At 56.4% G+C, this 25,164-nt stretch overlaps 1 protein-coding gene across 1 annotated transcript; it reads left to right on the top strand.

The window, feature by feature from the left end:
• Positions 1 to 18,629: 18,629 nt before the first annotated feature.
• CCDC42 (coiled-coil domain containing 42) lies at positions 18,630 to 23,623 on the top strand. The gene is made up of 8 exons (XM_050714437.1): positions 18,630 to 18,697; positions 19,170 to 19,295; positions 20,157 to 20,262; positions 20,367 to 20,471; positions 20,993 to 21,190; positions 21,647 to 21,868; positions 22,867 to 23,025; positions 23,487 to 23,623. The coding sequence occupies exons 1-8, from the start codon at positions 18,630 to 18,632 to the stop codon at positions 23,583 to 23,585; spliced, it is 1,083 nt and encodes a 360-aa protein (XP_050570394.1). The 3' UTR covers positions 23,586 to 23,623.
• The last annotated feature ends 1,541 nt before the right edge of the window (positions 23,624 to 25,164 follow it).

Raw genomic sequence — 25,164 nt, forward strand, 5'->3', positions numbered from 1 at the left:
TTACATCCAGGTTTGCCCCATGCTTGAGGAATCTGGGTTTGGTGCCACTACTTCCAAGGTTGTCAGACAGCAGCTAGATGGTGATTTTAGGAAGCAGCTCCCCCCAAAATGTGGTGCTTTCACCCTTGGGCTGTGCTGCAGTGGCCTCCTGACCCCTGGGGATGTACACCCTGGGGATGGGGGCAGTCTTGCTGCTTGTGAAAAGCTTTCTTCTACACACCTTACCCACTCGCATCCCTTCTGCTTGTGGAGTGTCTGGTAGGGATAGAGAATGCTGCTGCTGCGAGGTGTTGAGGTGAGTTTCCAGCTCGCACTGGACCCACTGTCCTCGGTGCAGGCATGAGCAGGGGCGTCTCTGAGCTGCACCAGGAAAAATAAAGGAAAACATTGGTTTTCTTCCAGTGGCTAATGGGTAGATATTAATCTGTTTTGTATCTTTGGTACAGGAGACATTTTATGGGGTTATAACTTTTAAAACAGAAAACTGGGAGTCTGTGTGCCAAACAGAGGGCATGCACCAGGCGTGGTTATACTTAAAAGAATTCCATATTAGATTTATTCATATTTACTTTACACCATATTCAGAGGAATCTCTAGAAATCATTTTATTCCAACCCGGACCTGTGAACAGCAAAATGTAAGACTGGGGGTTATGCAGCGCTTTTGTGAGAGCAAATCTCGCAGCTCCGAGGCACATGTGGCACCTAGCAGCACTGCTGCTGCGTGTCTGAGCTCAACACCAAGCACCAGGACTTGGGACAGAGACTGTAGCCAAGGCAGGTTCGGACAGAGGGTTTGGTTCAGAGGAGCCCTGCCTCCAAGGGAGTCTGCGAGAGATAGTGGTGAACTTCAAGGAGCCACACGGGGCCCCTAATGGGGTGCCGAGAGCAGGCAGGGAGATGCAACATGGGAGCAGCGACCTGCAGAGCCAGGCGGGGGAAGACGAGCCAGACATCTGGTCCAGCAGCTGTCAGAGTGGCTCCTGACCCTGCAAGCGGGTTTAGACGAGCCATGGAGCTTCGCCAGGAGCTGTGTGGGCTCATGAATTCCCCGAAAAGGCAATGCTGGGGCACCGACCCCTTCAGGAGGGAGGAAGGTTGGAGGTGCTTGCAGCTCACCCACGTGATGGCCCCCTGGGAGGGTGGCAGGACAGCTTGGCTTCCCCAGGGAACCCCAAACCACTGCATGGCCCTAAAGCATGCCTGTGCGTTGCATTCCTCTTGCTGGGGGAGAGCAGAGCACAGGAATGGAAGCAAGGGCAATGGGTTAGGCAGATGTCTTCTGCAGGGCCCCCAGACAGAGCCAGCAACACCTGGTGCCTCTCCTACCTCCAGAACCAAGGCTACTGCTTTGTTTCAGCGCCTCAGCTGGGCTGGCCAGCAGAGAGAAACGTCCCAGCAGGGCAGAGACCCCGGGACAGTGCGGTAGGTGGGATCTGACACTAAATGCTGCCATGCTTTGTCCTTCCCTAGCATCTGTTAATAAATTAATGTCTTTGCCTTTCTCCTGCAAATCACTGCTGCACCAGCAATGAAGACTCAGGAGCCTTCATCGCAGAGCTTGTGCTTACAAACCTGTCTGCAAAAGCTGAAACATGGGAATTCCTGACCGGGAAGCGGGAGGGGGCTGCCAGTTCCTATCAGCCACCAGCCGTCGGGGCATGTGCAGAAAATGCTGATTTCCTCCAGGACCTTCGCACATCAGCCTGGGTGAAGCAGCTCATTAAAAGCAACTAATTGCTGCAGTCAGTTGTGACATGAATTTTTCAAGGTTAATTTAGCTTAGCACTAAGAGTCCCCCATTTATCTCCAAAGAGGGTGAACCGCACCTGCCAGGCAGCCACCCCTATGCTGCATCTCCCCTCTGCAGACCCTCCAGAGCCAGGAGATCTGATCTGGAGCATCCTCAGGGACCACTGCGAGGGAGCGTGGGGGAGATCCGACCCAGGGAAGGCAAAGGTGTGGTACCACAGTGCTGTGCTTGATGCGTGCACCAGCCTTTCTCTGTCCTGAATGATTCCTTCAAGAGTCCTTTCAGCCATTTGCACAACTTACAGGAACACTGGGGAAAGCAGAGGCTGAAACGTGAAGAGTTCACTAAAACTTCCAGGTTCAACTCCCTTATCCCATCGCCCCCTAACCATAAAGTTTCCCTAAAAAATTCTTCCCACTGATGGATTCCCAGGTGGTATTAAAGATAGCAGTAACTCTCTGCTGGGTCTTGCTGGAACTGTTACAGTGCTCAGCGTTGGAATCCTTTTCTGCTCCCTCAAAGACCAAAACAAGACCAGAGAAGGAAGCCAACACCGTGCCTTCTCCTGAGGTGGTGTTTCAGGCTGGACTGTGGGTGATTGCACCAGAATCTGCCCTCCTTTTTGGAAAGTCTGTACTAACCAGGCAGTGCTGGGCGTTTGGTGTGTGGGCCACCAAGAGATGAGGCCACGCAGGAGCAATGGGGACCTGTGGCCATCTGCCCTGGTGGTCACCCACAGCACATCACCAACCATGTCCCCCCAGGAGACATCTGCAGAGCCAATCCTTGCCAAATTCTGGGTGCGGTGGGGCTGAGAGCTGGGTCGCTGGGGGCACCCCAAGCCCTGGCACCCCCAAACCTGCCCCCCGCCCTTGGAGGAGGTGTGCGGTGCTGAAGAGGAGACCACACTGGGGCTCGCCCCACCTCAGCAAGGGCCTTCTTGGCACCCACTGCAGGCTGGGAAGGGAAATCTGCTGTTTAATGAACGTATCCTGTGTTTACGGAGAACCTGCCAGCTATGACAATCCAGATGTTTCCTGTCTCTCTGCATCTGCAAAGAGCCATTTGCTGGCTAAAAGTGGTTCCCACCACGAAGCTGCGCATCGGGGCTTCGATCCTGCAACCAGAGGCAGCAGCCGACCTCCAGCGCATGGGACGTGCGCGGGCAGGGACCGTCCCAGCCCCTTGGGGTTGGTGCCCATCCGTGGGCAACCCCAGGGAGCAAAGCTGAGCCCAAAGACTGCTACGAGCTGGGCTGCCCGGGCCATGATGGGAGTGAGCCTCCCGGTGAGGGATGGGGCCGTGCAGGATGTGGTGCTCTGCGGGGAGGCAGGAAGAGCCCAGGTGGGAACAGGATGGGAGGATGCAACCCTCCTCACTGCCCCCCTTGTGGAGTCTCTGCCTTTTCCTTCTCTGCCTGACAGCCCTCTGTCCCCGCAGCCTGGACCCCTGGAGTCTGGTGTTGATGCCTCTTCTGGTTAAAAGCTGTTTAGGAAGCAGATAAGGCTCAAGGTTCAAGTCCTCTTCTGTCTGAGGACAACCTCCAGGCAAGGCTTGGTGACAACCTTGTCCCCTTCTTTGTCTGAGCAAGCCAGTGTGCTGCAGACACCAAAGGGCAGCTGCACAGGCACTAGGCGATGCCATTGGGAAACTGAGGAAGAGCCCTTCCTATAGCCTTCCTACAGCCTTCCTATAGCCCTTCCTACAGCATTCCTATAGCCCAGTAGCTAGGCAACTGCCAAGTGGGCCTCCTGGGTGCTGATCCCTTTCCTCGAGGACAAGTTACGTGAAAAGATTCAACTACTTTTCCAGTCTCAGGACCAGAATCTTGTCTGGAGATGCAGCTCTGTCTAGCCAGACTCTGACCGGGGGAGTTGGACCCAGGTCCCCAGGCAGTCTGGGCTCTCCCACCCCAGGGCTGTTGGTGGCAGCTCCCGGGGAGGACCCCGCTGTGCCTCCCACAGAGCTGGGCTCTCTGAGTCTCGCAGACCACAGAGGTGGGTAGGCAGCCAAGTCCTTTTAGTGCTGCCCTGAGCAAGGTTCCATGGCTAGTCCTCTTTAAATACAAGACTTGATGTTCAGAGGGCCTCTGGTCCAACCCCTGCTCTGAGTGGGGTCAACACAGTTCAGCTGGCTGAAGTCTGCGTTCAGTATATCTGCATGGATGGAGATGGATGCTAGCTGTAAATCCCCCTCCGCCTTCTCTTCTCCAGGCTGAACAAACTCAGTTGTCCCAGCCTGTCCTCATGGGCCCTGTGCTCCAGGTCCCCAGCCACCTCACAGCCTTCTCCAGCTTGTCAGGGCTGCTCCTGGGCCCCCAAACTGCACACACAAATTGGGAAATGGCACCACAAGTGCCCAGCAGAGGACAGCAAGTACCAGGGAGGTAATCAGATGCTCTTCAATCTTCCTCAGTTACATGTGTGGAGCCTCTGGGGACCACAGGAGCACAAGGAAGGGACCATGGCACAGGCCACTCAGCAGCCATCTCCTGAGGAAGGGCATCCGGGATGGCTATCTTTCAACCAGTGCAATATCACCAGTGTTCTCTAAATGGGATTGTGTGAAAAGTCTTGCATTAAAAAAACCCTATTTTTCGTCTCAGTTTGCAATGCCAAATGAGCAGGACACCAAATGGAGTGGAAACACTGACTGTTTTGCTTTGCTTTGCAATTTAATAGCAAAAACCTAGCACTCCCTCTTTGCCTGTATCTCCTTTTCCTTTTCCATCTTGTCAGCCTTCCAGCAGTCTGAAGCAGTTCTGGAGCCCGTGGTGGATTTTCCCTTCTGCTGAAGGGTCCCACCACCACGACCACCCAACTCACTGCACAGGGCCCCTCCTCAGCGCCTTGGGCTGTTGCCACCTGGGCTTTATGCAGACTGCAGAGCTGCAGCGAAGGAGAGGCCCTTTTTGTCAGCCCCCAAGGAACAGCGGTGAGCTGGGCAGGGGGACCAGGCACCTGCAGCCCCAGGGGATGGGAAGATGGCAGCAGCCGCCCTCACGGACACGTCGAATGCTGCACAGTGTGACCTGGGTCAGAGTGCCAGTCTGGGCTGACCCACTGCAAGAGGACAAAGCATGGAAATTCAGGGCACCTGCGAGCCACCTCCCAGCTGGGACGTCACTGGTCAGTGAACAGGGGTGGATGGACGAGCTGAACCCCTCTGCTGAGCACGGCGCCTGTTGCTGGCCTGGAGCTGGGCAGAGTGAGCGGCGAGGAGCCAGGTTTCTGGTTCCTGTCACACTGTGTCAGAGCCTTCCCCAGGGAGGAAAACAAAATGCAGCGCCAGGAGACATCTCTCCCTGTTCCTTCTCATGGGAGGGATCTCGGTCAGCAGGTTGGTTGGCTGCTGTCACGGCACCTTCGGCACCGACCTGGGCACATGGTGGCACTGGGTCCCTGCCGTGGCACCGTGCAGCCGGCAGAGCCCGGCCCGATGGAGCTGCTGTCCTGCAGAGGAGCTCCCAGAGCCGTGTCTGTCCTTATCTGCATGCCTCGCTGCTAACGAAGTAGTAGGCTCAGGGCTGATTGAGATTTTCAGCTCCTGATTTCCTCCTCACGCCCCTCGAGCAGCATCCACCGCCTTCCTGACTCCGGTTCCTGTCCCCAGCGACAGACCCCTGGGGCGGGCGGTGTCTGGACACAGCCAGGTCCTGCCAGGGCTGACCGCAGCTTTTTGCGCAACGCACGGCGCCAGGAGTGAGTATTTGCTCTGATGTCTCATGTGCTGCCATGCCGGGGCAGGTTCTGGGTAAGGCTCCTCAGCAAGGATTGCTGCCCGAGCTGTTTCATGATGAACTCCCTTCCTCCCAGCATGGAGGCAGGGAGGGAAGTTCACTCCCCGCAGACTGAAGTGACTCGGGTTCAGCCCTGCGCAGCCCCAGCTAACTTCCCCTGAGGCCCGAGGGAAGGCTGGCTTGTCACCAATGGACCCAGTGCCACCTCTCCATGCCCCGGCCCCAGGAGGACACAGGTACCGCGAGCAGGACAGCCCCCGGCAGTCCCAGGGGAGACGCGTTGGGTATTCAGCGGACAGCTTCAGGCCACGGTTGGGCACAGAGGAGCTTGCCTCTGTTGCCCTCCATTTTGTGCCTCATCTCCCTGTCCCTCTCTGTCTCTGCAGGCCCTGGCCGGGATACAGGACTGTCCTGTCCCTCACTGCCCCATCCCTCACTGCCCTCTCCCTCACTGCCCTGTCCTTCAATGCCCAGGATGATACCCCTGCCCTGGGACCCTTCCCACTTGGTGGGAGCACCGTGTGCTCCAGCACTGCTGTGGGGCTGCAAACCCCTTGACTTTGCTCCAAATGACTTTGGGATTGTGCCCTACATCGCTCCTTTACCACCCAAGGTGTGGGGCAGCTCTGTGATCCCCTGCCCTCCCTGCTGTCTGTCTGTCTGTCCTGCCCGGCAGCAGGGCAGAGACCAATACCCTCCCCTGGCACTGCAGACACACCATGCTGGACACGGAGGATGCCCCAAATGCCTCAAAACCACAGGAGGTGAAAAATTTGTGGGGATGGAAGCCAAAACTGGACAATTTAGCCACTGTTGCCGGAGCTACTTGCTCAGAGCCAGCTCTCCATGCTGGTGGGCACAGATTTGGCCCCTGCCTTCATGTCCCACCCGGGCCAAGCAAACACACGCAGCGATGGGTCGGGGCTCTGCCAACGCATCCTGACAAAAAGGGGGTTCAACTCTGGAGCAAAGGCAAAGAGAGCGGGAGGGAGGAAGTCGGGAAGGAGAGACAAAGGCGAGAGCTGCGGTCTGGCAGCGGGAGTGCTGCGCTGGGGAAATCCTCTGATTTATGGCGAGAGGCCTGGCAGCGCGAGGCGAGTGGGGAGCACGGCCCCGAGCGGTGCTGGGAAGCAGCCGCTCCCCCGCGCCTGTTCCCCCGGTGCTTCCCCGGGACAGGCGGATGGGAGCCGCGGGGCTGCCCTGCTCCTGCTGGGGTGCACGGGGACGATGCGGGGCTGCACGCTGCGGTGGGTGTCCCTGGGGAAAGGCCGGCTGCAAACACAAACCTGGTTGCTCGTGGCGGGACGTGCCAGAAGCAGGGTGGCAGCACTGCAGCAACAGGTCCTGAACCGAGGTGTCTGCTCCCCTCTCCACCAGGACCCCCCAGTGAGGACGAAAAGTGCCGTGGGGAAGCCACAGCCGCACAGGGCCCCCTCCGTGTCCTGCAGACGTGGCGGGGTGCAATGGCCTCATCGGGTTCATGGCTGGGTCTGAGCCCCCTCGAACGATCCCCTTCCAAAACAGAGGTTTCACATCTCTTTGGGCTCCTGCTCTGGGGGTGACCCGGCGCCAGGCGAGGCTGTGGGACGTGTGGTCAGTTCTCCTCCTCCCCGGGGCCTTGCAGCCCCGCAGCCTGCCTGCAGGGACCTTGCGCTGGATCCCATCCTCCTCCCTGTCTGGGCTCCTTCCAAAGAAGTGCAGTAAATGTCACTGCTGGGGTCCCCGGGGAAGCAAGAGCATTTGTGCACACTTGTAAGCAGCATTCACACTCAGAAACATATCTGTCTGGTGCATCCTGCCCCTGCTCACCCTCGGTGCAGGCTCCCAGCCCCAGCAGCGCTGGTTTTGCAGGTGCCGGGGCTCAGCACCTGCTGAGACTTGGGGAGTGGGCTCCGTGTCTCCAGGTGGGCTCCCCATATCAGTGGGAGTTTGATGAAAGTGGGATCTGAGGAGCTCGGGCTCGGGGGTGTGATGTCTTGGGAAGGAATGGGCTCCGCTCCAGCTGGGGGGCTGCGTCCCAGTATGGGGGACATGCTGGGACCTGCTGGGACCTGCTGGGACCTGTTGGGACCTGCTGAGACCCCACATCCTGGGGCTGCTGGGTCCAAGCAGCGTCCCTGGAGCAATTTTCCTCCTGGTTTGGAAAGCTGAGCAGAAGGGGCACGGAGCTGCCTGCCCAGGAGAGACAGGAATGTGCTGTGGGTTTTCCCCTGCCTGCGTCTGTGGGTCACTCCCAGCTCTCACAACAGGCTCAGCACTTTGGAAGAAGGATTTAGCCACAACCCAGAACGCATTACCCAAAAAGCAAACAACAAATACATTCTTTTCCTGAATTCCTGGCCTCCTTCTGCTTCTGACCTCCCGGACAGGCCCTGGCAGCCCGTGTGCCTGGAGAAAGGTTGGCTTGGTTTCCTTCAGCCTTCTCTTGCAAGGTCGCGCCTGGCGTGTGCAGCCTCCTGCAGGGCCGAAGGTCGCTCTGCTACCAGGGGCAGGGGCTCCAGGCAGCTCTTGCTTCCCTATTTAAGGGTAGCGAGACATGAAATGTGCTCCTCTGCCCTTTGCTCCTAGGCAGGTCCCTCCCTGGCCAGCTTTGTGGCTTGCTTGAAGGATTCAGAGGGCCTGAGGGATTTCATTTCAACATTGGATTGCTTTGGTGCCTAGCCCTGCTCCTCAGCTTGGGTCTACCAAGCTCTTTTCCACCTCTTGCTCTTCCTGAGAGCCTTCACCAAGATCAGGGTGTCCTAGAGGTATGTCCCCTGTAGCCCCTCCAGCAAGCCTGGGGATTGGAAGCCAAAGCAGCCCGCAGACAGCATCACCCCAGGGCTCCACATCCCTCCTGGTCTCGGCACAAGTTGTAGGGGAGATGCCGGCTGCATCTCAGCGTCTTCCAGAGCTTAGCAGAGCAGGTCAGGCCCCCACTCTTCCCTTTGCCTTAGCCTAACCTTGGTGGTGCTGAGCAGTGCCCAGAGATCCTCGCTGTCTGTGCTGCCCCAGGAGCTGAAGTTCCCACCAGGACCTGATGCAGACCCAACGTTGGAGACCCCAGCCTCACCCTGGAGGCAGAGATGAGCTGACACCATCCCCACGAGCTGCTGTGCTCCTCTTGGGGTCTGTTGCTTGCCCGAATTATGAGTTTTTTTCATTGCCTTATCTTGGCCAGACTTTTATGGCTGGCTGGGGACTTGGGCTTGTTCTGAACTCTTCTGCCCTGCACATAGTTTGAATTTCCTTGCTGTGATTCAAGGGACACACTGAACTCTGTGGGATGGGACCTCCTTGCCTTCCCTTAGCCCTTCCCCCTCCCCCCCCAGGGGACACAGACCCCTCCAGGGGTGCCCATGGTGCTTCCCAGGGCTCTTCATGGTGGTGGCCAGGTCCTTGGGATGCCACCCCAGTGAGACCTGGGGGTCTGGAGCACATCCCTGCCTGCTGGCAGTGCTCAGCATCTCCTGCAGGGTGGTGGCAGCAGCTCTGAGGCACGTCCATGCCCACCCCCTGTCCCAGCCCTGCTGCCACCCGACCTATTTGCCCTTCCCAGCACAGACAGCAGCTGGGTTGCCGCCTCATCCCTTGCTTTCCATGGGGTGGGAGTCACTGCCCCCTGAAATCCTGCTGTCCCCAGTTTGGACCAAAGCAGCTCCTGCAATGAGCAGCTGGGATGTGGAGGATGTGCCTCGGGATGGGACACTGAGCACGGACTGGGCACCAGTTCCTCCCCGCAGCTCCCCCAGGTTGCCTGCATCCACGTGGCTTCTGGCATGCTGGCCAGGCTGGGTGCTCCCCTGCCTTCCCCTTCCTATCAGGCTGAGGACCAGCGCTCAGCACTGGCCATTTTGTCTCTTTTGGCTCCCTAGCATGGGAAATGTTTTGTTTTCGGGCAGGATTTCAAGCGCTCACATCTCCCAGACACGTCCGTCCTCCCAGCGGAGAGCGTCCGAGGAGAGAAGGAGCCGGCGAGCAGTGGGGAGCCCCTGGCCGGGGGCCTGCCCCATGGTTCCAAGTGTGGCCCTGGCTTATTTATGAGTGTGAGGATCTGAAACATGGAGGTGGCCAACAGAGGAGGCTTGGCGTCCTCACAGCCCTTTGGGACCCCAGTCCCAAGGCTGCTGGGGCTCAGAAGAGTAGGAAACACATTGCAGAGCCCAGACCAGCCCTGCGCCTTCAGCTAGCATCCAGTCTTGATGGGCTGGGGGTTACTTGCCCAGGAGCTGCAGTCTCTCTCTCTACCCCACGGATGCTCAGCTGGGACAGGCACCCATGGGCCTGGGCTGCTGATGGAGCATGTCCCTGCCCCACAGCCTGGGGGACAAGGGAAAGGAGAGCAGGGACGGCCGTGTGCCTGCCAGCACCAGGCATGCCGCTTCGCTCCTGGGGCTTTTCTGGCATCTTTCCTGTCCTGAGGCAGAAGTACAAAACTGTTGGTGCAAATGAAACTTGCCTTCTTCCAAACATCTGTACAGAGAAGGTGGCCCTGGAGGGAGTGCTGCTTTGATAACACCAGTGGGGTGGGAATTTAGAGGTGAGAAAAAAGCAGCCTGCAAACCTCAGGCCAGTGGTGCTATTAAATGCAAGTCAGACAAGTTTCTACCCAGGAGCTGATGGTGTCCTTTGTCCCCGCCATGGAGACCTGGGCTGGAAAGGGGAGCAAATGGGACATGTGAAGTTCCTGGCAGCTCCCAGCTGTTCCCAGAGGACAAGACAGGAGCCTGCAGGAATCCTTCGTGCTCCCAGACCCCCTTTGCTGCCACCCAAGGAGTGGTGGGAGCAGCCACAGCCTCAGCCAGGCCTCCAAGCTACTGCACTGCAGGGCCAGCGAGCAGGGAAATGCTCCCAGGCTGCCTGAGCTGGTTGCTGCAGGATCTCAGGAGATGGACGGGATGGAGGAGAGACAAACAGAGGGATGTGGCTGCGGCTGTCCAGGTGGAGGGAACAGATACAGCTGTGCGCGAGGACACAGCCTGGCTGGAGAGGGACTGTGCCCACCACCAGACCCCCCTTCCCAAAGGCCTCCGAGCTGTGCATTTCCCAGCACATCTCATCACAACAGAGTTCATTAGCAGTGCTGCCAGCTAATTAATCTGAGCTCTCAGCGTGAGCTCCCATAAAACTGCCTTAGTAGACTTCCAGCTGTACACTTTGCAAAAAGGACCAGACAGGAGGAAACGCCCATCACCTCGCCCTGGGGGTCCTTCCTTGTGACAGCCCCTGCAGGGGTGTCACTGTGCTGCCCTCAGACAGGGAATTAATTACACAAATGCAGGTACTTTGGGGTGTGAACTTTTTTGAGACAGGAGGTCTCCATCCCTTCCCAGGGAGGCTCTCCCCACAGACCATGCACTGAGCTCCCAGCTCCATGGGATCCTCCTGGCTCCCCCCTTACCAGTTCATTTTCGTGGCATTGTGGGGTTTGGTGACGACTGCTTTTGGGACAGGATGGGGGTTGAAGAGCAAGAGAGGAGGGGATGGAGAAATCACCTTCCAATATGGGGTGAGGAACCAGGGGGAAGAAGAGACCCCAGTACCTGGGGAGCCCAGCCCTGGTTTATAGGGTTGACCCCAAACCCTCCATGGGACCTCCCAGACCCCAGAGACAGCCTGGCCACCTCACTGCCAAGGTCCCTGGGAGGGGAGAGCAAGGTCTGGGGACTCAGCAGAAGTGGAGGAGGGGAGGGAAAGGGACAGGAGGGCAGGGAGGGCTGCAGCCCTCTATCAGACCCGTGTCCTGCTCTGCCCCCAGTTTCCTCAGCTCCACCAAGGGAAGGACTGAGGCGTCTTTGCCCAGCAGCCCCCTCAGCTGAGCTTCGTCCATCTGGCTCAGAGCCCGATGGAAGAAGTTGAAGATATCCAAATTGCCCAATCTGGGACACATTCTTCCCTGCCGGGCTCTGAGAGCCCAGGTCTGTGTGTAAAACCCATCCGCTGGCTCAGCCTGGGCAGCCGCATGTTCACTGAGCGCTGTGGAGCACAGCACATCAGCCCACCTTCCCTCTCCATCCCCAGGGCAGCACAAAGCCCTGCAGGTCACACCTCCACCTGCAGCGTGGCAGGACCTGTCCTCAGAGGCTCTGCAGAGAGATTTGGGAGATTCGAGGCTCCCAGTGACATACCATTACGTTCTGGGAGGGTACAAGCCTGGGCCAGCTGGTGCAAGAGGAGCCGTGTGTCGCCACAGACCAGCACTGCTCCCTCTGCAGAGCATGTGTGAGATTCTGGGGGGTGCTGAGCCCCAGGGCGGTGTGCTGGAGGAGACAGCTGTGGAAACCAGAGCTGGTTCCTCACCCCCAGCGCCCACCACCCCTGGGTGTGTGCCTCGGCTCCCGTCTCCTCCTTGCTGCTCAAAGCCTCTGCTATTTTTCCCCGAGCCTGGGGATGGCATCACCTCCTCACTGTTGTGGCGGCGTGGTGAGGAGCTGGATGCACACAGCTTTCCCTGTCCTCTGTACCAGCCCTGCTGCACTTTCCTGAGAGGGAGAAGGTGTGGATGGGGCCAATTTGGGTGGGAAAAAAAAAAAAGGAGCCACATCCAAATCAGAGCTCTTCACTCATCATTTTCAGCTTAAATAAGGGCTGAGCAGGGGAAAGGTACATGGGCAAATTTCATCTGAAATGTGAGGATACAAAACCCAAGGACAAGAGCTGTGGGGTACAGACAGAAAAGAAACAGGCAGGCATCAGCTTGCGGGGACCCTCCTGGAAGGGGGCCTGGGGGGCACGGAGGGCAGGAGAGGTGGCAGTGCTGAGCATGACTTCAGCTCAGCACCAGGGGAACTGATCGCAGCATGGAAGGATATGCTGGGAGAGGCGCCGGAGGGCTGCACAAGCCCTCAAACACTGGGGAAGAACTGCACGCTAGCAAATCTGAACGTGGAGGGGTAGAAAAGTGAGGGGGATGTGATGGAAGAGCAGAGCCTGCTGCGTGCAGGGGCACCGCAGGCAGGAGGAAGAACACCTGCAGGGAGGAAGATGAAGAAGAGCTTCAGCTCGCTGCTCAGTGGGGAAGGAGAACTAACAAAGGGGGATGCAGGGAATGCAGAAGAGTTTGGTGGTTTCTTTTTTTAGCTTTAATCCTCATAGAAATCCAGATGTGACCAGAGAGTTAATGAAAGGGGAGGAGAGAAAACAGGCAGAAGAGAAGAGGTAGGATTAAAGACCAGGTGGATACATGGGATGTACTCATTTTGGGCGCCTGGGCGAGCTCATGGGGATGCTTCAAAGTGGGCATGATGAAAAGCAGCAAACCTGGCCAGAAGAAGGAGAGGGACCATGAACCCATCATCAGAGTGACATTGGACCAAGTCAGGAGGAATTATTAAATGGTTTCTAAATGGATCAGTTCACTCCAAATGAATCTCGTGTCCTCATTTTTCAGGCCTGATGACCCGGCAGAAAGGAAGAAGTGATGCTGCGAGCTGTATCAGCATGTTGGGCTGCGGGGCATGTCCAAAGAGCACATGGGAAGCCCAGCCCCAGCATCAGCCCTGCTCGGGGCAGATCTCCAGGCTGAAGGCAGCAGCCTGAAGCACGGCCACTGGGGCACGAGCCATCTCCTGCCCTTCTGCAAGCACTGCCCCACTCCTGGGCACAATCTTCATGCATGCAAGTGCTCTATGGGCTCTAGAGCTGCTCTTTTACTTTGGCCATGCTGTTTTCCAGGCAGTCAGTTCCAGGTCAGGGCTACCCAGACACTTGTGCCAGCGTGGGGGTGTGAAGGGCTGGGAATGAGCAGCTGAGGGCGAGGGGTCGGGCTGTGTCTGCAGGAGAATCACGGATGGATTATGGCAGCTTAACACATCCATCAAAACCTGGTTTGGTTGCAGAGATAGCTCAGAGGAGGTTGCTGGGGCTGGCCCTGTGTTTCTGGGCTATATTTTCCCACCTGGTTTGGGTGGTGCAGCTGTAATGCACGAGTATATGTGCATTTGGGCTTTGTGGGGTTGCATGCACTCAGGGTGAGAAATGCAGGTCTGGAGGTGATGTGGACTGCATGGACACAGCCTGGGGATGGCGGCACTGCCTGTGTGTGTGCAGGGAGGTGCTCGGGGGGTCGCAGGATAAAGAGGAGTCTGCAGTGCCTAAAAACAAAATTGGGCAAAACTGTGCATTTGCAGGGTCTAATTCTGAAATCCTTCTGTCATTCACTCGGGACTGATTTCAGCAGGATTTGTGTTGAGGAGTGAGAAGGGAACTGGTGCACAAATACAGAGCAGCATGAAAGGACCTGAGAAGGCTTCTGCACCATTGTAGGGATTTGTGGGGAAAGCCTGGTCTCCTGTCAGGTATCAGGCCCTGAGCATCCCCTTCCCAGAGGTGACCCCAGCCTGCAAACAGCTCCCATATCACTGCATCCTCCCCCGGGGTTTATGTCCAGCATGGTGGGACAGTCAGACCTATCTGGGCTGCAACGGAGGATGAGGCAACTCCATAGACAGGGCTTTGCTGGCTGACCACGTAGCTTGCTTTGTCAGCACTCATAAGAGCCCCAGCTGCACACAAAAATGTGCCCTCCTCAGCAACTGGGAGCACCAGCGGAGCCTCATGGCTCAGGGAAACACCCTGCCCCGCACATCTGGGTTTAGGTGACGTGATTCAGGCCAGATCTGGTCTGCTTCTGGGTCTGAGCCGTGCTGCAACACTGAGGGCCAGGTGGCTCTGAATGCTGCGAGGAGCCTGAGCCTCCATCCACGCTTTGAGCATCCCCAGAGGGACTTCACGTATCTGAGCTCTGGGCCCCTTCAGGAGCTGCAGTACAGCTGAGACACCCAGGCACCCCGCTGTGGCTGTCGCTGGGCTCTGCCCACACCAGGGCCCTATTCCTCCTCCTGCCAGCACCTCTGTGCTCTGAGGGGTGCTCACCGGTCCCTCCGCAGTCCCACCTGTGCCCACGTCTCCTCTGGGGCTCAGTGGAGTCAGGTGTCATCTGGTGCCACCAGGCCTGGCAGAAAGGTTTTCAAAGCCCCAGAGAAAGAATTAAGCCAGGGCTGAGTGCTTGGGAAAGGGCTTTGAGCTCCTCTTGGTTACCCAAGAGCTGAACCCAGCCCAAGAGATCCAAGAACCTGGGGCCTTGCAGTTATCCTGCTGTGCGTCTGAGCTCCCGTGGAGCTGTGACCAAACCTCTGATGGGGGAGAAAAGAGGGCAAGACCTTTCCTGCAGCTGTGGTAGGAGAGGCAGCTTTGACTGGTGCAAGGGCACAGGAAATTCATTATCTCTGCAGCAATTTGTGCTGGAGAACAGCCGAGTGTAGGAGCCGGGGGATTGCTTCATGGTGGCTCTCTCTGCCCAGATGAACATTCAGGACCAGTTCACCATCCCTGTCCCCATGCTGGGCAGCTGGAGAACTGCCTCAGGCTGGTGCTGTGGCCGGGACTTGACTCCCCCAGGCAAAACTCTTCTAAGACAAAAAGGAGCCCCTTTCTTTTCACAGCGATGCTCCCTCTGCATTCCTGATGCTGCTGCAATGCCGGCTGTGCTTGTCAGAGCTTCCCTGGGAAACAACCATGCACTTGGTGCTTCTGGGTTGGAGATGACTTGCACCACAAAAGATGAACTTGGGCACTTTGGGGCTGAACCCAATGATTAAGCAGGCACCAGGTCAAGTGAGGGGCTGCAGGGCCCAGCCAGGGTCCTCAAGATGGCCAAGTTGGATATGTCAATTGTCATGGCAGGTGCCCTGGATAGGCCATGGAGGGAAACAGAAGCTTCCAGAAGGTGATTTGGGCATCAGAAGGGTTATTCCCTGGCAGCGCTTACCCCCTCGCCAGCTACAAAGGGACCTTGGGGTGCCCTGTCCCATGGGGATGTCCCCGCTGAAGACATCTACCATGACTTTGGATAATTACCCTTAAAACTTGCCATTTGCAGACACCACCCAGACTCCAGCTTGAATTGAAAAGGGGTAAGGGGCAGTTTGCTGCCCAGAAACCCCTAGGAAGGGGCAAAAGCACCTGCCTGGGGGAAGAGGCAACATCTGGAGGCTAGAAGCAGAGCCAGCCCCCTGTGGCAGGCATCACACCCTCCCCATCACACAGCAAGCGAATAAACCCATCTTAACATGGTCCAGCGATCGCTGCTGCCGCGGGGGTGTCTGGACACTGAGTCATAGTTTGCTTCTCATCCCCGCTGCATCGTCCTTATTTTTTTGATTCATGGACCTCTCTGTACACAAACGAGCAAACTGTCCTTTTTGGTCTCATTCACTTGCGATAAAGATGTGTTCAGCAAATGAAGTCTTAAAATGGAAACATCCCCAGATGCCTGTGTTGAATTGGTCTTCTGCAGCAGGAAACAGCGTTCCCTTTCTCCCTTCTTCACCCAAATATCCAGGCTGCTGTTCTCTTGTGCTGAGAGCTTGCAGCAAATATTCTTCATCTCCTGGCTTTGCTGCCCTCTGCATCCTCTGCAGAGGCCGAACCAGGCCAGGATGGGACCAGCAGCTGAAGCAGCAGGCACGGCAGGGAGGTGCGGAACAACCCTCTGCAATGAAGCCTACACACCCAGGTGCAGTTCCATTAGTGGGTTCAGCAGTACGTTTAAGTTTTGCAACCCAGCTAAATGAGAACAGAGACGACATTGCAAGAGGGGAGCTGGACAAATTGCTGCCCTGACCGCAGAGCCTGATGCACGCAGAAACCCTTGGGGTTGTGAGTTTCTAGGGGGGGTTCTTTAACTGGAAACTTCTGTTTCATGGAGATTGAATAGTCTTGTATAATCCCATGACTCCAGGAGCTCAGGGCTTAGAAGTCCCTACATAAACACACAGGGACCAGCAGCAAAACCCTGATGTAACAGGGACATATCCTGCAATGACACAACCCCATTGGCAAGGCTGGTGCTCCTGACTTGCTGTCACCTTCAGAGGGCCACTTGCAGCGGCTGCCCTGCAGACACCACAAAGGCCGGTTTGGGGCCAGGACGGATGCTGGAAGCTGAAACTACAACAGAAAGGGTCACCCTGCCCCAGGTGGGAGAGACAGCGGCCAGGAAGGGTTTTCCATGTCCACACGTCTGTCTGACAGCAGAGCAGAGCTGCCCTGCGCTCTCCCATCAGCCTGTGCTGTCTCGCAGGTGCCTGGAAATGACTACATCAGTTTTAGGGTGTGCTGGCTTGCAAGCAGGTGCAGAGCTTGCTGTTTGGAAACCACTTCTTAGCTCTGTCTCCTGCTGCTCCTTCCATCAGCCCCCAAGCCTGTGCCTCCTCCCAGCCCGTGGCGTGGGAGGTGCACCCCAAGGTGCCCCTGGGTTGGGGTGCAGATACAGATGTTGACACAAATCAGTGCCCGCAAACCATAGGGATGGAGAACCTCTGCTCTGCAGAGCAAAGCTCAGCCTGTAGAAGAGGCATTGATGTTCCCAGGGGAGATGGGCACCTCCGACAGCCCTGGCTTTGCAGGGTTAAGCCAAAATCCTGCTGCACCAGATGACTCAGAGAAGGTAGCAGGGGAGCACAGCGACGTGGGGAGAGGCGCTGAGCGGTGAGTCAGGCTCCCTCACCCCTTCCCTTATAGATCAGCAAATTCATCCTGCCTTGCCACCAGCACCGGCTGCATGCACATGGCCGGGGCAGGGGCCGAGGAAGGGCTGTGCCCGAGGGCCGGACTCCTGCCACCCTCGGGAACGCTGCCTGCAGTTGTTCTGAGGCAGGGGAACGGGGCAGGACCGGGATGCTGCGGGGACTGCACACTTGTTTAGTAAGTGCTCCCTCTCCTGGGCTGTGGCCACACAGTCCCATGGAAAATTCAAGTGCTTTTGGCTAATTGGAGTTGTCCAGGGCGGAGCACTTGATGGAGAGCTATGTTCGAGCATCCCCAAGGTGTCCGTGTCCCCAAGGCATAGGGACAATCTCCCTGGAGGGTCATCTCCTCCCTTCAGCACATCCCTTGGGGACCTAAGAACTGGGGAAAGGTGCTGGGAAGAGATGTGATCATTCAAAGTCATGCCGATACAGAGCTTGGTGCGATTTGGAGGAATCACCAAAAGTGTTTTGTACTGGGAGCTTCTGATGGCCAGAAGGGAAAGTCTGCGTCGGCTTTCCATCAAGCTTCAACTCCAGGGTCTTCAGGAGCACAGGAGATTTAAAAGAAAAAAAAAATAGTTTCCTTCAAAGAGTAAAAAAATGGGGGATGTACCTAAGGGATGAAGAGAGAAGGTTCCTACTGGGTAGCTATGACTCAGAAATGGCATTTTCTATATTCTAATAAGGGATGTCAAGTCAGGGGTAATTTATTCATGGCAAGCTGATGCAGTTGCTATGGAGAGCATAATAGGAAGAAACTCTTTTTTAATGCATAGCCGATTGAGGAGGAAAGCGTTTGTCAAAGATAAAACCTCAGTGTGAGGATAAAAGCGGCAAACAGTGATTAGGAACATTAAAACAGGGAAAAAAAAAAAAAAAAAAAAAAAAAAAAAAGAAGCTGTCTGCAGGCACTTCCACTGCGGTGAAACGCCTTCTCAGGGTTTCCCATCAGGACAGGACAAGGCATTGGCCATCACAGCTCCTGCAGGACAGGCACGGGGCTGGCATCTTCTGGATGAAATGGGTGAGCCCCCACCCCACAGCTGGCATGGGGTCAGCTTTCCCTGGCCCTTCTGACACCCCCCGGGATAGCTGGGTGCTCAGGAGAGGGTGCACAATGTGGGCTCACCCCAGCAGACATCACCTGGGGAACATGGGGCATCTCCCCCCACATCTTCTGGATGTACCAGTCCTGCACTCAGCCAGCTTTCTCACCCCGCAGATGACCCCCAAATAACATTTTGGGTTGACCAGGCCTTGCTGTCAGAGCTGTTTGCCACAATGCACGTTTTATGCCCATCGTTATGGTATTGTGGTGATGGAGCCTACCACAAGGAGTGACCGTCACCAGGAGCTGTACAAACGAGGCGCAGAGACCTCCCGCCCCAGCAGCTCCGCTGCCTGCCGAAATGGGGTGGTGGAGGCAGAAGCAGAAGGAATCATCAGCTCCCCACTGCCAACACGTGGAGAAGTGGATGCATGGGAAGGGGCTTTCCCTGGCCACAGGAGCACTGGGAGGTCCCCACATTTCCCCAGCCCAGCTACCATTTGAGTGAACCCCTTGGACTCACTACAGCTTCTGCTGACCAGCAAGAACAAAACCCGCTGGGACTTCTTCCTTCACAAACATGCAAGCAGCTGTAGTGCTGCTCTTCAGAGTGAAGCTCAAGGATCCCACAGCCACCTATGGGGGAAAGTAAAACCCCACAGATTTCATAATGGGCTGCACTTTCTCCTCTTGCTGTGGAAGACCAGCAGCTCCAAGGGAACAATGAAATACGTGAGTCCGAAGGTTCGAGGCAGCCTTTGGTGCTAGACGTGCCTTCAGGCAGGAGGGTGGCTGGTGGCAGTGCCTGCTCCCCAGAGCCTGCCTGTCATGCATGTGACAGTGTCACGTATGGGGGATTCTCAGTGAGGCTGGGAAGTCAGCCAGTGCTTCCCCTTGGAAATGTCTGTCTCCAATTATGCATAATGATAATGAACTTTAACTGCCTCAGTTGCTGATCATAGTGCCCAGCACCTGCCTCAGACTGCTCTCCCCAAAATTGTTTTTATTTTTTTTATTATTATTTTATTTTATTTTATTTTATTTTTTATTTCAGAGAGCACAGCTCAGGCACAGGAGGATGAGGACATGCACGGCTCTGCAGCTCTGTGTGACGGAGCAGATCACCGTCACTTCTGCAGCAAGCGCATGAAGCTGGGTGTGCTGGGACTCCCTTCCTGGTTGCTCACCCTGCGGGGTCCCGTGCTCTGCTGGGGACCACGAGCTCCTCCAGTCCGTGGGGCAGGAGGTGGGGAGCACCTTCCCAGGGAGGATCCCTAGTGGTCCCCACCTGCACCATCCCTCTTCTTGCTGTTCAAAGGGGACAGATCTGGCAGCCCTTCCCCAGCTTACTGGTCCATAGTGAGCACAGGGTGATGTTTGCCTGACAATAATTCCAGGGTTGTAACAAAAAGCCCTGATTCGGTTGCCATGTAACTGACCGAGCACCTTCCAACTGCCCCTGGAAGCTGTTCCGGGCCAACCGGCCACCAGCAGCCAGTGGCCACCAGCACAGCCGGGGAAAGGGAAGGCCCTGGGGGAGCAGAGGCAGGAGCCCCCCGGTCCATGCCCTACCTGGGGGTGTCTCCTACACACCGCTGAGCCCGTGGGCCGGCAGGGCTGTGCCTGGCGTGCCTCGGGGCTGAGCTGCACCAGGAGGTCCTGGGCTCCCAGAGAGCTGCTGGTGGCTGGAGCAATGGCTGCTAGGGGCAGTGAGGACCTGCCGGCCTACTTCAGTGTGCAGTACAAGCAGAATCTCCTGACCCTGCTGAAGTGAGGGACCTCCTCCACCCTGCCCAATCCTCTTCCCCTGTCTCCTCCACCCCTCCTGTCCCCCATGGCACACTCCCATCCCTTATCTCCACCACAGTGAACTCATCTCTCCTCCTCATCTCCACCACCTTGCTCTCCCTTGCGCCTCCCTCCCCAGCCCTGTTCCTCCCTGTAACACCCCCTTGCTCCCTCCATGGGATCCCCTCTGGTCCTGGGAAACTCATGCTGCTGGGCCAAACCTGAGATCGGACCGGGGAGCGGTGACAGGTCAGGGCAGGCCAACCCCCGCTGAGGTGCTGAGCCCAGCGTGTCACCTCAGTGAAAACTTCTGCTGCAGGAAACTCAGACTGACGGAGGAGGACTCTCTGAGTCCATTTATCTGCCTCCAGGAGAAGAAGAAACAAGCCCAACAGATGCAAAAGACTCTGGAGGAGAAGGAGGAGGTGAGAAGGGCAGCAAGGTCCTGGTGATGGCTGGGCCGGCTGGAGGCCTCTTGGAGGGTGGCTGTGGCACAGGAGCCCTGCCATGCTCTCTCTGGCCCTGCCAGGCCTTCAGGGAGAGGATGGAAGCCATCGCCTGCCGGTGGAGGGACCTGCAGATCAAGGAGGCTCAGCTCAAAGCTTACATGAAGAAATCTGGGAGGGTCCTACAGGTACAGCTGCCCCTTCTCAGCGCAGCCAACACCACCCAAGGCTTCGCCACCAGCTCCTGCCCTCCCTTGGGAAGAGAGCCTGGGGACACCCCTGTCTGCCCACATCTCCGTTAAGGCTGGAGGTGCGAGGAACAGGTCTTGGGGGGCAGGGAACCAGGGCAGCTCAGGGCTTTGCACCACAGACATGGAAAGCCCTGGCAGGGTCAGTGCAGGAGGCAGCTCATTGTGCACCAGTGGGATGCCCTGAGGGCCCCGAGCAACCCCCAGGAGGGTCTCATCCAGTCCCAACTGTTGGCACCCAAGGACAGATACCAGTAGGTCTGAAAATTGTACTGCCATGTCTCTGAGACCAAAGTGTCAGTGCTAGAGAGATGGCCCTGTTAAACTGGGGGTGAGCATGCTCCCAGGGGTGCCCCAGCACTGGGCTCTCCTCTGGGAAGCTCACTGCTGCCAGTGCTGTTGAGTGACCCAGCCCCTTCTTTCCCTATGTGTGTGTGTGCTGGTGGAGGATGTATCACCAGGAAAATGATAAACTGCGAATCCAAGCTCTAAAGAAAGCCAGCAGGGAAAGAGAGATGAAGATGCAAAAGCAGAGTGAGCTTTTGAGAGCTAAGAAGGAACTGGAAGCCCTGAAAAATAAGCACCAGAAACTCAGCGACAGAGTGCAGAAGTACTCCATCTTCAGCAAGTACCTGGAGGACGTGGTGAAGGCCTCGCACGTGAGTTTAGCCATGAAGAAGATAGCTCATGGCTTCGAGGGGGTAGGGGGGGGCCTTCCATTGGTGTCAGACCTAAAGGAGATAAGACACAGCCAAGGAAATCATAGCAGTAGTCAAACCCAGAGACCTCAAATGGGCTGGGAAGAGGTTGCCTGCAAAGGGGAGCTGCCCTTTCAGGGGTGCCTGGGCACCCCTCCGTGCACTGCCCATACTGCTGAAACTCCAGCTGGCCCCTGCCCATGTCCAGGTGGCTCGGTGCAGGCAGTTGCAGGAGTGCTTTGTGTTTTATCAGAACACTGATCACCCAGGGGAGAGGTGCAATAGCACACCTTGCGTATGGCAGTTCTGGGACTGGTACGGTGGGAAGTTCTTGTACCAGGGATGTGTTGCTGCTCACAGTGAGGGGAGGGCAGGGGGGTTACTAAGCCCTGCAGTTTACTAAGCCTTGTCCTGCAGTTTGAGGAGATCCAGACAGTCATTTGGCGCTACAAGACGCTGGTGAGAATGCGCAAAGACCTGCTGCAGGCAGAACGGGGGCGCAGGGAAGCATCTGAGCAAGCCAAGGAGCTCCTGGCCCAGTACATTGAAGAGAAAGATGAAGAGATCCTGCAGTACAACAACGAGCTGGCTCAGCTCAAACTGCGCTTTGATGAGGCTCACAGTGATGTCCTCACCTGGGTGAGGAAACATGGGGTGGGCAGGGGAAGATCTCCAAGGCCTGGCTGTGTCAGGAGCAGCTGATGGCTCATCACAAAGCCATAGGATCGTGGCAAGGCCCCTGGTAATGGGGCTTCATCCCTCCAGGGGGCTGTAGACTGAAGAAAGCCAGGCCAGGTCTGGGGCTGGTTACATCAGGGGTTATAACAAGGCTCTCACAAAACCATCACAATCTTTCAGTCCTTGCTTGAACTCACACAGAGTTCAGCCAGCAGAGAAAAGTGAGCCAGCCTTTGGGGAGCTCTGCTTGGCACAAAACCCAAGCATGCTCTGCCACGTGCTGCTCAAGTTTACCTGACCTCCATACCCACCTCCATTCACCATTCCTTGCAGTAGCATCCTCACAGTGGGGCTCCACTGCTGGTGGCTCAGGACTTGGAATGAAATCGGGTTTGCTGGGTTTTATTACTATTTGTTTTCATACTTCACACAGCATCTGCCCAACAGGGCTCGTCCCCTCTCCTCCCTTACCCAGTCCAAAAATAACCTGACTTGTGGTGAATGGGGCTGTAATGAAGCACATTGACGTGTAGTCCCCTCCCAAAGCACAGAAAGGCCCTCAGCTCCACCTGCATCGCTCTGAGAGGGCCTCGCCAAATCCCCCTGCTGGATATCCCAGCCTCCAGGAATTGCGTCCCTTGGGGCAGAGCCTGGTTGGGAGGGTGGCAGTGGGGCGTGCTGTTCTCAGGGTGCCCTGCTGTGGGGACTGCACATGGGGTGAGACCCACCAGACAAGGACTGCAGGGGCTGGATGAGATGGAGAAGCTCCTGGGGCAAGGAGCAGCTGTGGTGGTTCCTCAATCAGCTTGTATCATGCCAAGCTGAACCACCTCCAGCAAGTTCATGATCTCCCTAGCAAACCAGATGAGTGTGGAAGTTGAGATCTCCAAGTCAGGGTCCCCAGAAAGCAGCGTCTTTGTGGGGTATGTCCACATTCTGTGCATCTCCTCTTCCCTCAGGAGTCTTGCTGGGCCCACATCCAGAACATAGCTACCCAGAGAACCCTGGAGCTGGGGACCATCAGGATGGCCATCCTCAACCTCTTCCAGTGCATTAGCAAGCAGATGAAAAGAAGCCTGAACGTGCCAGTGGATGACAACCACATGCAGCTGGACATGGTAGAGCCAGCCCAGACCCTTTCTCCCTGCCCAGAAAGAGGAGCAGCTATAACCCTCAGCTGCCTGAGGGAGGGGAGAGCCCAGGGAACTCCAGCTGCCCAGCAGGTTCCTCCCTTTTCACCTCTTGGGCAGAGGACCTCAGGAAGGCCTGTCTTGTCCATGGAGGCCCAGAAGGGTGTGGGCCCTGTGGGGCACAAGGGGAGGGAGCCAGGCAGGCCAGGGCAGGGGATGCAGATCAACCATGTCCAAGGTTTGATCCATTCACCTCTGCCCTGAACTCAGGCTCACCCCCAAAAGCCCACTCTGGTGGTGCAGATCCAGCAAGGCAAAGGCCTTATCCTCCTGCTCAGCCTGGTCAGCGAAATTTGCCTTCCGAAAGGGCCAGCAAAGGGCCTGCTGTTCCCATCCCTGCAGGGAGACTCCCCAGCTCTGAGCTCTCCCATCTCTCCTCCTCACTCTAGGTTCAGCAGTTTATCCAAGACCTCACAGACATCTCTATGGAGGTGAAAAGGAAGGACATACAGAAACACCAACAAGCAGCTAAGGCTACAGAACTATAAGGGACGTGCCACCTTGACCTGGTCTGCCAGCCAAGGCCCGGCAGGGTGGGAGGGCAAGAGGACAGAGGGCCCCACGGATCTTGTAGACTCCACCATAGGTTATGCCAATGAAGCTTCATACCTTTCTGGCGCTTCTTTCCTGTAGAGTCACTGAGACCTTTTCATACTATTAAAAATAGTTATATGTTTTAATATGCCTCCATTTCTTGGGAGGGTTGGAACCATCAGATCAACTCCATCACACAGCTTCAGCCCAGAGGCAATACGGTGCCTTGTCCAGCAGATGGGATTCTGGTTGCAGGATACAGCGTCCCGGCAAAACGTGCAAGATAGCAAGAGCAGGCTGGGATATCGGCATACAGGCTCTGCTAGGGATTAGTGTTCACATTTGGACCTACCACCCACTTTAAGCTCTGAGATATGCAAGAAGGACGTCGCAGTGGCATGTGGGACTGTGCTTCAGGAGAACTTCAGAGCCACCACACCCAGCATGTGCATGGATGTAGATTTCTCTGTACAGCCATGCACTATGTGCCAGAACTCATCCCCACACTTCTGTTAGGAAAAACGTGGAGAATAGTTACAGGTGAAGGACAAACCAACCAAAGGCATTGCAGGAAGCACTTGGCTGCTCACTGTGTGCACTAACAGGATCAATACAGGAACCCAATTTCCCTCAAACCTCTTGAGCTCAGCCCCATGTTGGGCCAAGCGAAGCTTAGAGAGCTACCATCCAGCTGCCGAAAATGCCCTTATGCGGCGTGCAGAAGAAAACACAGCAGCGAAAGCCTCCATTGCAGAGGCAAGGGTAGTAATTGCTTCTCAGCTGCTATATGGGAAAAGAGAGCTCATTTATTTCTGAAGCCTTGACGTGTAAATGCAGTGTGGGCCAAGACATGCCCTGTGTTCTTCTGAGCAGATCACCGGAGCGGTGGGAGGTGAGTGGCAGTTTGCATTTCAGCTGGCAAGGAAAAGTAAAAGATGTTACAACTTTATGCAGCCACGATGTGCCCACACTTTAATGATTTTATTATGTTCATTCTGTAAAATGGGGATAATAACTGTCAGGGAGGAGCAAGAGCAGGAGAGTGGGCTGCTCCTCAAGGGAAGCAGTGAAGGTGACAGCAAGGCAGGCAGGAGAGTATCTCACCAACAGGATGGTGCCCCATGGAAGGTGAGCAAAAGCAGGAGAGGTTCACAGCTGAAGGCCAACGATTAACAGGCTGGTCTGTTGAGATGATGCAGGTCCAAGATCAAGCCAGAAAGCCAAGTTGGCAAGTCGAGATGAGAATCAGCCAGGCACAGGCAAGGTAAAGACCAAGGGCAAGGGCCTAAATGTAAATGCAGCTCTCAGGCAAGGTGGGGGAATCTCCAGTGAAGGTTCCACACATCACCTCACATCTTATCTGTTTTTCCAGCAGTCTGATCCCAGGTTATACGGCTGTCCCACACCAGGGCTGGCCTTAAGCACAGGCAACCAGAGCCCTGGGATGGGGGAAGAGGCTGCAGAGCCCATGGGTGCACTGAGAGCCCTGCTGTTAACACAGCCCCACTGTGCTGAAGTCTGCAGAGTCCTTCC

This window comes from Cygnus atratus, chromosome 18, assembly GCF_013377495.2.
Source record: "Cygnus atratus isolate AKBS03 ecotype Queensland, Australia chromosome 18, CAtr_DNAZoo_HiC_assembly, whole genome shotgun sequence".
NCBI classification, from domain to species: domain Eukaryota; kingdom Metazoa; phylum Chordata; class Aves; order Anseriformes; family Anatidae; genus Cygnus; species Cygnus atratus.

Excerpts from the sequence above, each read along its gene's own strand:
- CCDC42 (XM_050714437.1), top strand. The coding sequence starts at position 18,630 with ATGCAAGCAGCTGTAGTGCTGCTCTTCAGAGTGAAGCTCAAGGATCCC. Across the intron at positions 18,698-19,169 it reads ACAGCCACCTATGGGGGAAA|ATCACCGTCACTTCTGCAGC; the intron begins GTAAAACCCCAC and ends GTGACGGAGCAG. Across the intron at positions 20,263-20,366 it reads CTCTGGAGGAGAAGGAGGAG|GCCTTCAGGGAGAGGATGGA; the intron begins GTGAGAAGGGCA and ends TGGCCCTGCCAG.